Source organism: Tupaia chinensis, unplaced genomic scaffold (assembly GCF_000334495.1).
Source record: "Tupaia chinensis unplaced genomic scaffold, TupChi_1.0 Scaffold000576_1, whole genome shotgun sequence".
NCBI classification, from domain to species: domain Eukaryota; kingdom Metazoa; phylum Chordata; class Mammalia; order Scandentia; family Tupaiidae; genus Tupaia; species Tupaia belangeri.
The window spans coordinates 60,242-77,398 of NW_006160090.1; the positions used below are offsets into that span (position 1 = coordinate 60,242).

At 38.9% G+C, this 17,157-nt stretch overlaps 1 protein-coding gene across 1 annotated transcript in view; it reads left to right on the forward strand.

Annotated features, from left to right (window-relative positions):
- WDR72 (WD repeat domain 72) overlaps positions 1-17,157 on the forward strand; it is a 223,968-nt gene that overhangs the window by 12,103 nt on the left and 194,708 nt on the right. Inside the window, exons 3-8 of the mRNA XM_027775611.1 lie at positions 4,719-4,797; positions 5,935-6,109; positions 6,784-6,860; positions 9,535-9,654; positions 11,306-11,487; positions 11,832-11,928. Coding sequence (XP_027631412.1) covers positions 4,719-4,797; positions 5,935-6,109; positions 6,784-6,860; positions 9,535-9,654; positions 11,306-11,487; positions 11,832-11,928 — 730 coding nt within the window. The remainder of the gene's footprint in view (positions 1-4,718; positions 4,798-5,934; positions 6,110-6,783; positions 6,861-9,534; positions 9,655-11,305; positions 11,488-11,831; positions 11,929-17,157) is intronic.

A 17,157-nucleotide genomic window follows, 5' to 3' on the forward strand; every position in this document is an offset into this window, starting at 1 on the left:
GTATCTTCATAAATTAGAGCAAAATAATAGAGTTTAAGATAATACATACTGAGAGTGCTTACTACCAGCATCTCCTCTATAAGTAATGAATTTTTTAAATTATGTTCCTCAACAAGAACAATGATTTTCATAAGGAAGGTAGGAGGTGGAAGAAGGGATGTCAAACAAAGACCAGTGAAGTTTTTAGGGAATGTACATAAACACAGACTATAATGCGTAATGTTTATAAACACCCACCTACCACCCTCCTACACACACATACGTACAACCCTAGTCAACAGTAGCATATGACGTAGTGTCATAGTCCACATGGTCTAGTGTTTGAGAAGTAAGTTGATGTTAGCTTTAGCCTTTAAGCCATATGTGCTACTAAAAGAAGAGACAAAAGATAAAAATAATAGAAATAGGTATATGACTTCCAATTTATTTATTTATTTATTTTTAGAAGTTTTTGCATTAGGGTGCATGCACTCACCAGAGAGAGAGAGACAGAGACAGTGAAAAGGAAAGTGAGAAATCACCCCCTAGGGGGATGGCCATGCCAAAATCCGTTCTCCTTCCTTCTCTTCCTGGGATCTTGGGCATGCACACATGCATGCTCAGCATGATTTTTAAACCACTGGGTCCAGGACTCAAACAAGGGTCGTCTGTGTGAAACTCCAGTGACATAATTGCTATACCATCTGCTGGCTCTGTATAACTTCCACTTTTGAAATGTAAACAGTTGCTTAATCCAGAGAAGAGCTACAATTCCATAAGTCTGGGCTAGAGTCCAAGAACTGGCGTTTCTAACATGTTCCTAGATAATGCTGATAACTGCTTGTCCAAGGAACATACGAGGGGGTTTCATAAAATTCATGGAAAATCCATAGTATGAAAAACTATACATGGATTACAAAATTTATTTTGTATCAAAATAAACTTTGTTTTCATTCCATCTTTACACAAACTTCTTGTAATCTCATATGTGTAGTAGCAAATACTTTATTTTGGTCAGTGAGAGAAAGTGTGGGTTAAGAATAACTTGGGAAACTTATTTGTGATGATATCATTTATAGAGATAGGGAACCAAAGAGGGAGGATGCGGGGTTTCATTTTAAACGCAAGACGAGTGAATGCCTACAAGTCATCCAACTGGACACATCTAACACCTTGTTGCATTTGGAAAGATGGGGTTCATATGAAGAAGTCTGGGCATCCAATAGCTTAATGATGATAGCTAAAGCCGAGGGGGGATAACTTACACAGGTAGAATGTAAAATGTGAGAATGTAAGATAGTTCGAGACAAAAATGTAAGGAAAACCAACACTTTAAAAGCAGGCAGATCATGGGAACCAGCAGTTAGCGTAATGGCTATGTCACTGTACTCCCACGTAGTCGACCGCGGTTCATGTCCCGGACCCGGTGGCTTAAAAAACTCACGCCGGGCGTGTGTGCGTGCATGCCCAAGATCCCAAGAGGAGAATGGAGGAGAAGGGATTGCGGCATGACCATCCCCCCTGGGGGGTGATTTCTCGCTTTCTGTCTCCATGTCTCTCTCTGTCTGTCTGGCGAGCGCACGCACCCTACAGTGAAAATCTCTCAAAAAAAAAAAAAAAAAAAGCAGGCAGATCGAGAGAAAAGCCTAAGACTGCTAAAGAACCACCCAAAAGACAGGGGAAAAGAAGGTTAGAAGAATGTGATAGACTTCCAATTCAAGATGGAAACCCAAGTGTTCATATTTCTCTCCTCTCCCTCCAGATGCTCCATTAAAATGTGAGCAAAGCAGTAGTAATGTTATAAGAACAAAAATATGAAAAATACGGATGGAGCTAAGAGAAAATATTCTCTTTCTGATAGGTGAAGGTGTATGAAAGAATGGTGACAGGTGTACTGGGGCTCTGTAAAATGCTATGGAAAATTAATGTTAAGAAGAACTGTGCGTGGGTTTAAATTTTTTTTACACCAGAATAAACTAATACATTCATTTCATTTTCTATATACTTTTGTAGGTACCCTTTTATGTGTCAATTCAATTAATTTTTTTAAAGGTGCTGAGGTGGACAAGTAAAGGTGGATAAGACAAAAACCTCAGTGTCTAAAAAACTTTGTAGTGAGAATTTTACGGTTTTTGACTTTATATATTACAGATACTTTCTGCAGTGTTTTTCTTGTTAAATTTAATTTTTTTTATAATTAAAGATAATTTAATCTATTACAAATTTGGGGAACAATATTTTAAAATGAAAAGAGTATGCAGGGCCAGCAGGTGGTATGATGGCTGTCACTGGACTCCCATGTAGTTGACTGCGCTTTGTGTCCCAGATCTGTAGGCTTAAAACTCATGCCGGGCACGGATGCGTGTGTGCCCAGAATTCCAAGAGGAGAATGGAGGAGAAGGGATTGAGATGTGGCCATGGTGCCTGAGGGTTGATTTCTTGCTTTCTGTTTCTCTGTCTCTGCCAAGTGCAGGTGCCCTATAGCAAAAATCTCTCCAAAAAAGGGACCAGCGGCTTGTGTAATAGTTATGTTGCTGGACTGCCACATAGTCAACTGCAGTTCGAGTTTTGGACCAGGTGGCTTAAAACTCACGCTACACACGTTTGCATGCTTGCCCAAAATCCTGAGAGGAAAATTGAGGGGAAGGGATTGCAGTGTGGCCATCCCTCCAGGGGCTTATTTCTCCAGTTCTGTCTCTGTCTCTCCAGTGAGCACAAGTGCCCTATAGCAAACAAACAAACACTCTCTTAAAAAAAAAAAAAGAAAAGAAAAAAAGATCATGCATTTTAATCATTAGATTAACTTGAACAGTTCCAGCTAAAATGCCAATACTATTTTTGGTACACCACAAATTTATTTTCTTTTCTTCAGTAGAATTAATAGGCAAAGATACAATTTTTGCTGTTTAATTATTAATTTTTTCTCAGATTTGAAGCATAAAATAAGATAATAGGTACACACACATGGCAATGATTAGAATCCTAGATAGTTTAAAAACAGTATCATTGAGGGAACTTCTAATTCCCTATTTCCAGTCTTAGAAATACAATTTAATTATCCTGGCTCCATGTCTGGATTGAATTCTAGTCATTTGTATTCTTAGGAAGCTCCCTAATAATTCTGATGTGTAGCCAGCTTTGATTTAGTGATAAACCCACTTAATATCAGGTTAGCTGACCAGTAGCTTTTTAAAATCACACATGCTAGGACCCCAACCAAGAGCCATGGAGTTAGATTGTCTGAGGGTAATTTTTAAAATAGTCATAGATAGTTAGTGATACACAGCTAGAGATAAAAAAACATGATGACAAACTCAGATCCCTTGTAAAGGTAAAATTTTGTTAATTTCGTTGGTTGCTTACGGCTCAATTTCTTTACCTTTGAGATATATTCATTTACCTTCTAGAAGTATTATTAATAGTTTTTACCTTTATTTAATTTTCTACCTTCTCTCACTCTTATTTTTCAGTACACACACAACACAATTGTTTCCCTCCTTGTTTTATAGAATGACATGCCTTTTCAGGTTATTGCAAATCCTTTTTGGAATAAAGGGAGGGAAACAAAACTATGAATCTTTCATTTCTATGTCTAGAACATGGTTTCTGAACCTTAGTACTCAGGGCATTTTTGACTGGATGATTCTTTGTTGGGAGGGGACAGTCCTATGTGTTCTAGCGTGTTTAACCGCATCCCCGGTCTCTCCCCACTAGATGCCAGTAGTGTGTTCCTAGTTGGGATAAACAAAAATATTGCCAACTGCCTGTGGGAGGTAAGGGTTAGTGGGAAAAAGGGAGCAAAATCACCCCAGTATAAGAACCACTGATTTAGAAGATTGAATTCCAGGGTTTGGTTAGAGAAACAAAAAAACTGTGAATCACTGTGTGTGTGTATACATAAACATACATTGCGTGTGTGTGTGTGTGTGTGTGTGTGTGTGTATAACTTAACATTTTAGTCTATATCTTTTACTTCTTAATAGTAGTATTTCCTTTAATGTTTATACAATTTTTGTGGACTATTTTCCTTTTCCTTAATTGTCAAAACTGAATAGTACCCAACTATTCTGTAACAGCAATTCTTGTTTTTGGGAGCAGAGATCATATAGATTTAAACTCCCCTACACTGAATGTATTGTATCACTCTGGCTCTGCTTTAGTAACAAATATGTACCTAAGTAACTTTTTCCAGGAGTTCTCTAAATATTAAATGTCAAAGAGAATTTCAGGATTTCCAATTGGGGCAAAGAATTAAGTTGTATTCATGATAGACCAAATGTGGCCTCTGGGTGGCACTGTTTGTTTTCACAAAAGTGATAGCTCAGCTCCAAAAGATGTCGCACTTGATGCGTTGTGCTTTTTCAGAATATGTAGTTTAAGTTCAGTGAAATAAACCATTTCCAAGACAATGCAGTTTCCATGAAAAGATCGTTGGACTGTTACTCTAACAGGTCATGATAACTGTATCCCCACAATTCGTTGTAGGCCAGGTTGGCCCTCAAGTCAGGTTTGCAGGCTGGCAGTGGGGTATAATTACCCAAACAAAAAGATACAGATACAGTATGTCATCCCTTTCTAATGACCACAACATTTTCTTGCCCAGTAATCTGTAACAAAAAGCCACATAAACGATCAGGCTGCACTTAAGTGCAGCACTAAAGAAAAATTTGGTGACACAAAAATTATTCCGGCCAATTGAGTGGAAACGACAGAGAATAATACAAAGTTATCTCTGCTAGGGAGATGTGTGTTTGGAATGTCACCAATGGGCAGTGCGTGGAGAAGGCCACCCTTCCATACAGGCACACTGCAATCTGTGTAAGTATGTTCACCTCCTTCCAAGCATTTCTGGACTTCTGCATCTCACTTAGAGCATTTGTTATCACATGTATAAAGAAATATCTTTGGAGAATATTCTTTTCTCAAATTTTTATTTTGTCACGAGGGCAGATGATCATAAGTGATGACCTGCTACTTTGGCATCATTTTCCCCCAAAGGTGTTACTCAACTAGCTTCCCTCCCCCCTGGTTATTTCTTTATTTTTCTAGCAGGTACATTTAAAAGACAATTTCTATATTTATCCTTAGTGATACACAAAACACACACACCTCTACACACAAAAATCTCATCTGAACAATGTGCTAATTTTTAAAGTGTGAAAGTATTCCCATTTCCACTTTGAACCTATGTTTTGATGAATAAGGTTTTAATTACTAAATTTGTTGTTTATAAAAAAGAGAGCAAGAGGCATAGCCATAACCTTGATACTTAACTTTCCGAGATTTAAAGCGTGTGTTGATTTTTGGTACATGGACTCTGAACAATGCCAGGCAGCTGCATGATTCCAGCATTGCTGGCAGCATTTTAAATATTTCACTCATTGCTTGCAGTGTGGATGACTTACATCGTAACATTCACAAATGCTTTCCTATTCTTTTGGAACTGAGATGCTGCCCAGTGAGAGAGCATGCTAAGTTGTAGAATATATTACTTGATCTTGAATAACAGTGACTTCTAGAACTTAGTTGCATAATTCTTCAGTTTGAATTATTTGAATTCCTCAAGTGCTTTGCAAACACCTTTATTTCTTCATAACATGTAGCAATATTGTTAAGGGAAGAAATGGGTTTTGTTATTGTTTAACTCTAAATAGTGCTCCAGAAATAATATACTCATGAGCTTTTCATGATGTGGAGTAGGACTTCTATTTTTCCAAAAGATCTTCCTTTCTCTAGAAAAGAAAAATGATGAAATAAAAGTGAGACCAAAGTGCAAAACCAACGCTTTGGGAATGTGGCATAATAGAACAGAAAGAAATGTTAAGTGCTATTCATTTCAGTACCTTAATTGAACAGAAAGATGCTAAAAGTAAAACTTACACATCTTCAACACCACCAAAATTGTATTAATTGTTAGTGACCATTAAATATTTGCTTTGAATTTCATTTACACAGTATTACCACTGCTCATTCCGGATGACAGGAGAAGGCTGGCTTCTGTGTTGTGGCGAGTATCGAGATGTCCTCATAATTGATGCCAAAACTCTGGCTATTGTCCACTCTTTCACATCATCCCAGTCTCCCGACTGGGTCAACTGCATGTGCATTGTTCACTCCGTGAGAATTCAAGGTAATAGTTGGGCAACTCTAACACCGAGAGATTGAACATGAACATACCTGCTTTTGAATTCCGTGTTAAATCATTGCAAGTGTTCAGAATGCTCCTTTATGTTTACCTGTTAATGAACATAGTCCTGTAAGCCAGATCAGAAAATGCTGAATACACTCAGTGGTCCAGTCACTGGAATGTCAACAAGAGGTTAAGATCAGATGATCAGAGGAGAATCTGTGTTTCCATGACACAGATCTGCTTGGTATATTTTATGTGTGACAAACAGGTTTGTGTTGCGAATTTGGAGGACTCTAGGAACTTGCACCCTGCTGTATCTTCTAGATGCAGTAACGAGAGGAATTTGGCTTAAAAAATGAATGTCTATGCGGGAAAGTGGAAGTGGTCCCCCACTTGGTGCTAAAATAGGAGGGTCTAGTGTTACCAACATGATGACTTGCAGTGTGGTACTGCTTAGAGTGGTGCTCTACTTATACCTAGGGATCACTTTGAAATTTTAAAACAGTTTGAAACATGATGTAAGATGTTTTTTTATTAAGAGAAAAAAATAAAAGAAAGTGCAATATTGTCCACCTTCACTGCCTTACAGAATCCTTAAATGGCCTTGAAGTGATTTTTGCAGTAGCCAGTGAGAGCACCAGCCGGCTGATATGTGACCTTTGTTCTTTTTACAGAAGATTCTCTCTTGGCGGTAACAGTAGCTGGTGAGCTCAAAGTGTGGGATCTCTCCTCGTCTATCAACAGCATTCAGGTTGGCTTGGAAATGACATTTTTTTCCCTCCAATTTCAAACATACTCTTTGAAGTTTTAAAATTCTAAGGCTATTACATGTTCATTGTTAAAAGTTCAATGATGGGGGCCAGCAGGTGGCATGGTGGTTAAGGCGCTGGTTTCCCACATGGACAACCATGGCACGAGTCCAAGACCTGGCAGCTTGCTTTCTCACTTTCTCCTCGCTCTCTCTGTGGTGAGCTCATGTGCCTTATAGTAAGTTAAAAATAATAGTAATAATAAAAAGAAGTACAATTAAATAATTCTTTAAAAAATTCAAATAATATAGCAGTGTACAAGTTTTATCTCCATTTATCTTCCCCTCTCCATTTTCCTAGGAGTGGACATTGGTACAGCTGGATTGTATCCTTCCAATCTTTTTTCCTGCATATACAAGTATTTTTACTTGCACATAAACACACACACACACACCCATTACATTTTTTTCATTGTCAGAGAGTATGTGCTTACCGGAGAGAGAGGAAGAAGGAGAAAGTGTTTCCCGCTTGGGCCTGGTTATGCCACAATTCCATCTCCTCCATTTCTCCGTCCTGTTGGAATTTTTGGCACATGTGCACGTGTGATGGTGTGTTTTTCAAGCCACCAGGGCTGAGATTCAAACCATGACTGACCATGTGAGATCTGGCTTCCTGAACGACTAGGCTACAGAGCTGCCCTCCCACATATAACATTTTTAATTTAAAAAATCATAGCCAGTATATCTCTGTTTCTAACACTCAAGATGTTTTTCTGTGTGTGTGTGTGTGTGTGTGTGTGAAGAATGGCTGGGGAGTGACTTCGAACAACTGAGTATCACATCTCATTGGAGTTGGTATATATATATATATATCTTTCTTTTTATTTATTTATCTTTTTTTGGAGAGATTTTTGCTATAGGGCATGTGTGCTTACCAGAAAGAGAGAGACAGAGAGACAGAAAGCGAGAAATCACCCCCCCAGGGGGGATGGCCACACCACAATCCCTTCTCCTCCATTCTTCTCTTGGGATCTTGGGCATGCACACACACACGCCCGGTGTGAGTTTAAGCCACCAGGTTCAGGACTCAAAGCATGGTCGACCACATGGGAGTCCAGCGACATGACCATTACGTCAACTCCTGGTCCCTGGAGTTGGTATTTTTACCTGCCAGCTAGCATCAGGTTACAAGATGAGTTGATGGACTAAAGAACAGCCATAGTATTTGTGTTGGTGATAAAATTATTTACCTTAAGAAACTCTATCTCTCTAGGAATATCTTGGTTGAGGCTTGGTTGAGGAAGCCTAGGCATTGTGTTGGCATGCTGAGCTCAAGAATGCATACCCAGGGGGGATCAGCAGTTAGCATAATGGCTATGTCGCTGGACTCCCATGTAGTCGACTGCGGTTTGCGTCCTGGACACAGTGGCGTAAAACTCGCCGGGCGCGTTTGCGTGCGTGCCCAAGATCCCAAGAGGAGAACAGAGGAGAAGGGATTGCGGCGTGGCCATCCCCCCTGGGGGATGATTTCTCGCTTTCTGTCTCTCTGTCTCTCTCTGTCTGTCTGGTGAGCGCACACGCCCTATAGCAAAAACCTCTCAAAAAAAAAAAAAAAGAATGCATACCCAGGGGACAGCAGGTGGTGTGGTGCTTAAGGCCCTGGATCCAATATGGTCAACTCCACTGTTCAAGTCCCAGACCTGGTGGCCTGAAGAATATGCCAGGCACATGTGCATGTATGCCCAAAATCCTGAGAGGAAAATGGAGAAGGGAATGTGGCGTGGCTATCCCCCTTAGGAGAGGGGGAATTGTTTCTCACTTTCCTTCTCTCTTTGTCTCTCTCTCTCTCTCTCTGGCAAATATATGTGCCCTATGGCAAAAATCTAAAAAAAAAAAAAAAAAAAGAATGCACACCTAGCCCTATCAGAAACTTACAGAGAGCATAGTTTTCTGTTTTATCTTTTCCCTTTTTTTAGAGAGAGAGAGCACATGTGCTTGCCAGAGAGATAGAAAGTGAGAAATCACTCCCTGGAGGGATGGCCATGCTGAAATGGTCATGCCACAATCCCTTCTCTTCCATTGTCCTCTTGGGATTTAGGGCACACATGCACCTGATGTGAGTTTCAAGTTGTTGAGTCTGGGATTCAAACCGCGATCAGCCATATGGGAGTCCAGCACATAACTGCTACACCATCTGCTAGTCCCGAGAGCATAGTATTATATGTGTTGTGTTGGGTACTCTTTGGTCTTTTCGAAGCACTTTATTAGTTGTTTTTTGTTTTGTTTTGTTTTGGTTTTGGTTTGTTTTGTTTTTTTTCCCCCTTTATTGTAACAATTAAGATACTGAAGAATTTTTAAAGAAATCCTTATGTCACATATTTTATGTAGTCTTTCTGCCTTGTATGAGTCAGTAACTCATGTTTACATTCTTAGCACCCAGCATAATTCCCTACATAATGTTTGTTGAATGACTATACATAATGAATCCTAGAATCCAAGTGGATTTCCTGCTTACACCTTTTTTTGCAAAATAATTTCTCAGTTCAAAACATTCAAAAGGAATCTTGAGTACCCTATAAAACTACGATTTACCTCAGGTGTAGGGGGAGCAGATTTTCTCATGGTAGTATATAAATTAAGCGGAACTAGTTCTAAAGTGTTTTCTTTCCTTTTGAAGGAAAAGCAAGATGTCTACGAAAAAGAATCCAAGTTTCTCAACTCCATGAACTGCCAGACAATACGATTCTGCACATATACAGAGAGACTTCTTTTGGTGGTGTTTTCTAAATGTTGGAAGGTATTATAAAATAACAGAATAGATACCGGTGTTGTACAAAAGTAATTTTTTTTTTCAGTGCAGCAATTGTAAGAACATAACTTAAATGTAATACAAGCCCAGCCATTTTAGCACATGTCGGCTGACATTATTACTTGGCAGACAGAGGCCACATGGAAGGCCCAGGCTGGATTCCCAACCCACTCTAAAAGTTGGACACAGTGCTGCCACTGGTAATTCCAGCTGCTTGGAAAACTGAGGCAGGAAGATCCCAACATGAGACCTCATTTAAAAATACACATACACACACAGAAATATATATAAAGTACGTACATATAACATATGTATTTTTAAGAATTATTTATTTTATTTTATTTGTTATTATTATTATTCTCAATTTGACCATAGAGAGAGAGAAAGGGAAAGTGAGAAAGCAAGCTGCCACGTCTGGGACTCGAACCGTGGTTGGTCATGTGGGAGTCCAGCACCTCAATCACTGCGCCACCTGCCAACCCCAAAATTTGTATATGTTACGCAAACACTTCATAATAGTATTACCAAAGTATATGGAGTGACTTGTCTTTTATGACTAAAATCAACTTTAATTCCCTGAATGTGGCTGTTTTGCTTCCTAAGAGATGATATGTTTAGTATCTAATCATATTAATAGCATGCCAAAATAATAGTGAGCGTTTATCTCTAAATTATTTCTTAAAGTTGGTGGCTAGGGAACCAGCAGTTAGCGTAATGGCTATGTTGCTGGACTCCCACGTAGTCGACCGCGGTTCACGTCCTGGACCCGGTGGCTTAAAACTCACGCCGGGCGCATGTGCATGTGTGCCCAAGATCCCGAGAGGAGAATGAAGGAGAAGGGATTGTGGTATGACCATCCCCCCTGGGGGGTGATTTCTCGCTTTCTGTCTCTATGTCTCTCTCTGTCTGTCTGGCGAGCACACGCGCCCTATAGCGAAAACCTCTCAAAAAAAAAAATAGTTGGTGGCTATACGTTAGAATTAAAAAGCTAATACTTACCTGCATAGATTGATGTTATTTTTAGATTTTTTTTTTCCTTTTTCTGCTTTGTCTCTGCATTGGTATCTAGGAAATATATATTCTTTTCTTGGGAATATATTCACTGATGTCTTTAAGAAGAAACATAAGCTAGGTTGCTATTATTTGACATCATTTTATTTTTCTTTAATGTTTCATGCAACTGGCTCAGTTAATGAAACTATGTTATCTTACTTGTATGGCTAAAATATATTTTTGAACCAAGATTTAAAAGTATATGCCTGACAAAGGATTTCTGCTGTATAAACTTCTGTATATAATAATAAAATAAAAAATGCTAAACTTGGACGGTGCATATGGGAAGAATGCAATTATTTAGAAATTTCAAGACTTTTGGTCTCTAGTTTTAATGTGCATATTCTGGAATGGTACAACCAGATAAACTTTATGCAGTGAAATCTACCTTAGGCTAAATATTTTCAAATATGATCTTGGTACATGAGTATAATGCCAGTTTTTAATACTTAATATGTTGTTGCATTATTAGTTTATCTTGCTAAACCTAATTTATCTCATGGGCCAATGAGATTGTAAGGTTTTGTTAAAGTGAATCAACACTTTGTATTTTAGATTGATGGTTATTGTGGTTTCTTTATTTTAGGTTTATGATTATTGTGATTTTTCCCTTCTGCTAACTGAAGTTAGTAGAAACGGGCAGTTTTTTGCGGGTGGAGAGGTGCTTGCTGCTCACAGAATCCTCATTTGGACAGAAGATGGTCACAGTTATATCTATCAGCTGCTGAACAGGTGGGCTCAGATGGGAGCGGCATACAAAACATTCAGGTAGAAAATGAACTTTGGGAGGTTTATTATGGAAAAATCCCTGCATGCTGCCCATGATCAAAAACCAGAACAAAACAACTTTGGCACTAGAAGATTTACTCTGGGCTTGGTAGGCTTCAGCCTTTGTACAAAACAGCAGGGGATGAAGGAATGAGATTAACCATGTATAACTTGTACAGCTGGTGCTGGGTTTTCAAAAAGTCACTTGTAATTATTAACCCAACAATTTCTAACTAGAGTTTAGAAACTTGAATGGTACCATCCGGCTTTTGAAAGAGGGCGGGGGGAAAAATGAATAAAGAACCCCAAAGTTCTAAACTTTGCTTTTTATTTTTGCCATGCAGTGGGCTTTCAAAAAGCATATACCCTGCTGATGGAGGAGTGCTTAAAGAGACCATTTATCCTCATTTACTGTGCTCTACTTCTGTGCAGGAAAATAAGGTAATGCAAGAAAAGAGTGACTGCCTAAAAGCTGTTACACTCAGTTTCTTAGATAAGTGTTGCTTTGTCTGTCACAGAGTCAGCCTTGAAAAAATTGAATCGAAGCAGCACATCGAGTTGTTAATGAGAAAATCAAGTGTAATTGTTAATGGCTACTGAAGAGAAAACTTTACCTTTAAAAATCTGTGTTTAACGATGCATATTTATTATAGGAAAATTATAAGTGTTGAAAGAAATAAGGGCAGAATTAAACCACCATAAATTTCACCACTGTAAATATCCACTGTGGATTTTTTTTTACTATGTTTTATGCATTACTTATTTTAATTAGAAAAATTTCAAATATTTTAAAAGTTATAAAAATGTAATAATGATCACTCATTTATAGATTCATTACCTAGATTCACTAATTGTTAACATCTTGCTATATATATATATATATATGAGTATTTATATATACACATACAAACATAGTCACACACCTCACACAGTTTTTCACTGATTCTTTTGAAAGATGGTTTGACAGAATAGCGTTAGCATTTTGATTCATCTACTCCCATTTTTAAACTTTATAGAATAGTTTATATCCTGATTTTTTTACTTAGTATATATTGAGATAATTTTCACATGACTCCAGCTATTTTTGTGAATAATTTTTCTATTACAATAAATATAGTTCTTATTTCTGAGAGAAAATTGAGAATATCATTGGGAGTTTATTATTTGACTGAATTATACCTTTGACATTCTAGAAAGCCTGAAATTTTAAGCAGTTATTTTATTTCAGGAATATTACCCCAATTTTTTTTAAATACCTTTGGACTTAGTCATTAGTTAATTATCTGAAAAGATATTTCATAGAGAGTAAGGGTTCTGAATTATTGATGCGTCAACCAAGAAGGTATGCTACTTTTTACAGAATGATGATTTGCTTAATTAAGCAGCATAGCTATTGGAAATCCTATAATTCAACTATTGTCTCTTAAACATATCTGAGAGATGTTGCAAAAACCTGATTAAGAAGCTGTCAGCCAAAAATTAGAACCCCTAGTGCAGTGCCACTGGGCACAAGTAAACTTCAGACATATGGCAAACACTCAGGGCTGTTTTCCAATGACTCACGGGCGGCCATTGAGCCTTGTTTTGCTATTGATCACAAAAACAGTGTTGTGGCTTATTCAGAAACACATTTCTACATAATTTTTGCTGAGTTTCTCTTTACTCCTTTTTAGCTTCAGGATGCATTTCTACAAAGCACAGTTTGCCCTACAAGCCAAATATAAGTTGTGCTCTTTTAACAGCTTCTAGTCTACTGCAAATATCACTGTTATACCTAGCCACGAGGGAAAAGAATAATTGTTTTTTTTTTTTAAAAAAAAAAGGTAGAAAAAGAAAGAAAAAAGAGAAGAGAAAAAAACTTAAAAAATTCTAATTTCAAGGGAATCTATCTTGCTTTGTTTCTTAAAATGAGAAGGCATAAATGTATGGGCCTTCTGCCAGTGAGTCTTGTTTAAGCAATCATAGTTGTTTCTGTGTCTTGTAAGTGAGGAATGACCAGAAGCCAGTTAAATAGGAATAGACTAATCTGAAACTGAAAGAAGTTCATCTACCCATCCTGAGACCTTTACTTGCCCTGTATCCAGGAAGTAAATTAAAGTCAGACATTCCTGTCCTTATTCAGACATCACCAGTATTCACTAACTAGAACACATCTTAGTCTCTCTTGTAGTTACAAGGCATTGTGGTAGGATGGGGAGATTAATTCAATAGATACAGTGAGCTTAGGAAGAGAGTGCTCTGTAAAAATTTAGTATTTGCCAGATTCATATTTTGGAGTGATGCCTTAGAATTAAATTTCAAGATTTGACAGTAACATGTTCTCACAGTTAACCTGTTATAATGTCTGTGAATGTATCTGCTGATGGAGCTGGAGTGGTAAGAATGGAGATACATTCTGTCTTCTATTAATATTGATAGTAGCTTTATGAAGATCTCCCTAGTTTCAAATCACAGCTGGTGATTACTGAGGCCTGTGACAACAGTCCTGGCTGTTGAGATGAGGGATTGGGCTTTCCATGTCTCAGCTGAGGGAAAAGGCTGCAGGTTCGAGATGGGAGTAGATGAGATAGGAATAGCATGAGGATTGCAGATTAAGAATTTGGACACGTATGCATACACTGAGAATGATGTCAAGGATGAGATGACTTCTATTGCTTCATTATTATTGCCAACATGCACACCTGGGTTAACTGATGTTCAGAAGAGCTTAATTCACGATATTTGAACCCAGATGGTTTAGTGCGAGAATGGATCTCTAGAGTGAATTTCTAAATTTTTCTGAAGAAGAAGAAGAAGAAGAAGAATGGTGGGTGTTTATTGAGCAAGTAGTAAATGCCAGGCACCATTTTATGTTCCTTACTTTTATCTAGTCATTAATCCCTGCAAAAATCCCATATAGTAGGTGCTTTCATTAGCCCTCTTTTGCAGTGAGGGAAAATAAGACCAAAGGGTGAGGTAAACTGTCAAAATTAAGGGGACCAGCAGTTAGCATAATGGCTATGTAGCTGGACTCCCATGTAGTCGACTGCGATTTGCATCCCAGACCCGGTGGCTTGAACTCACGCCGGGTGCGTGTGCATGCGTGCCCAAGATGGGCTCGCTCAATTGCATGCATGGTGCACCTAAGATCCTGAGAGGAGGATGGAGGAGAAGGAATTACATCGTGGCCATCTTCCTTGGGGAGTGATACTCACTCCCCTCCCCACCCCTAAATGTGGGACACAAGTGCATGTACCCTGTAGTAAAAACTAAAAAAGAAAAGAAAAAAAAAAATACCTGTGAGACAAAGTGTGTGTGTGCATGAGAGAGAGAGAGAGAGAGAGAATACACCTAAAGGGTCTCTTCACACCGTGACCCTTTTCTAGTGTTCTAGCTTGTCAGGGTCTTGGTTGTATGCACACCTGATGTGTTTTTCAGGCCCTCCTGGGAATCTGAATCCACACTAGATCATGTGGCTTTCAGCACTGCAATTGAGTAAGCTGCCATCTGTGCTGGGTCAGTAACTTGCTCTTCAACTGAACTGGTACATGATAAAGCCAGGGTTTGAACCCAGGCCATTAGTCCCAGTTGTTTCTCCCTTATTGACTATACGTGTTAACTCACAGAGGATGGAGACTGGGTGCCTGTGATGACAAATCAGAATCCATGTGTTATGGGACTATGGAGGGGGCTATTAGGAAGGAGGAAGACCAGGGGTCAAAGGGCGGATGTGACCAAGTGAGGAATGGCAGGATGGAAGATGAGGCCAGAGGTGCTGTCACTGGCAGGAAGAGGCTTGGCTGAGGCGGAGCAGCGAGCCTGTAGAAAACGTGGTGATGCCAACTCAGTAACGAGGAAGTTGGAATCAACTCCAAGGTTTCCAAATGACTGGAAGAGTTGGAGTAGCCAATAACCACATTTGATCAACACCATTTCTAACAGCTATAGCAGTTCTGGCTGTAAGATCTCTAGGAGTCCAAAGTACCCTCTGAGTCTTAAACATCCAAACAAATGCAAAGATTTACTCATAAATGACCCACTGAAACTGATTTCTGCACAGTTATAATTTCTTAGAACTATTGAGGATTAGCTATCTTGGGTGTGTGGCCTTGGATTTGTTTCTTATTTTGTGTCTTAGTTTCTTTACCTCCACAACAGGGATAATAACTATGTTTACTTACATTACAGCTTTCTGTATGTTTTTTTCATGATAGAAGAGCAGCGAGTGCATGAGAGAGAGAGAGAGAGAAAGAGAGAGAAAGAGAGAGAAAGGAGCACCCTCTACAGGGTCTGGTGATACCTCATTCCCCTTCCTCCAGGCGTCTAGCCAGAGAGAGGCATTCTTGTATGTGCCTGTTGTGTTTCAGGCTGACCAGGCTGGGGATTTGAACTGTGGTCACCGTGTGGGATCCAACTCCTCCTGCATGGTAAATTACTGCTGCACCCAGAACTGGCCTACTTATATTGTTGCTTTGCTATGAAGATTAAATGTAGCACTATTTTGGCCCTTAATATTTTCTGAAGATACAATATGAGATTTTTTTCACTACTATATTGCAGTCTGAGCCTTACAGCATGCATTTTCTGACCAGGAACTGTCACTCTGTTGGAGTACTTTAATTCTAGCACCAGCCGCTGGCTTACTTTTCAGAATGCCTTTTATTTGTACATCAAAAGAAGTTTTTGTTTTTGTTTTTCTAATCACTTAATCATTGTAATCCATGTACATAATCTCCATGTACAAGCCTGCCCAGAGAACAGCTACATTGCACTGAGGACTAGGAGGCTCAAGACGCTTTGATAGTGAAAGCATGTTTCTAAGAATACCAGTGTCCAAGATTCATACTCTGCCTCAGCAAAATTATAAATGTTATGGGACCAACAGTTAGTGTAATGGCTATGTCGCTTAACTCCCATGTAGTCGACTGCAGTTCGAGTCCTGAACCCGGTGGCTTAGACTCACACCGGGCACGTGCGTGCATGCCTAAGATCCCAAGAGGAGAATGCCAAGATCCCAAAAGGAGAATGGAGGAGAAGGGATTGTGGTTTGGTCATCCCCCCTGGGGGGTGATTTCTCGCTTTCTGTCTCTCTGTTTGTCTCTGTCTTTCTGGCGAGCGCATGCGCCCTATAGCGAAAACCTCTTCAAAAAAAGAAAAAGAAAAAAATATTATAAATGTTATATATACTTTCATGAGTAATATATAATATCCTATGTAATATATAACTATATATGTATAGATTATGAGCTATGGAATCATTTTTCTCGGTGACCACTTGTGAAGTTTGAAACTGCATATGTTAAATTTGAAAGAAGGTCTGCAGAAAGAGGAAAACTTTTTTTTTTTTTAACATATGTGTTTTTTAATTTGCCAGAGAGTGCTTACACTAGGCAGGAAGAGACAGAGAGGGAAAGTGAGAAGCCTCTAGGTCTGGGACTTTAACTGCACAATAGGCCATGTGGCATCCAGCCACATTAACCTCTATCCCACAGGCTGGCACAGAAAGTTTATTTATAACACAAATTACAATACGAATATTATTACTGTTTTCTTGTTTCCTTTGTGTATATGTGTTGTGTGTGTATGTAGGGGTGGATCAGACAGGGTTTTTCTGTGTCGTGATTCTCCTGCATCAGCCTGGGAGTGGCCAGGACACTGCGCACCGTCCCCACCAGCATTTCAGCAAGAGCC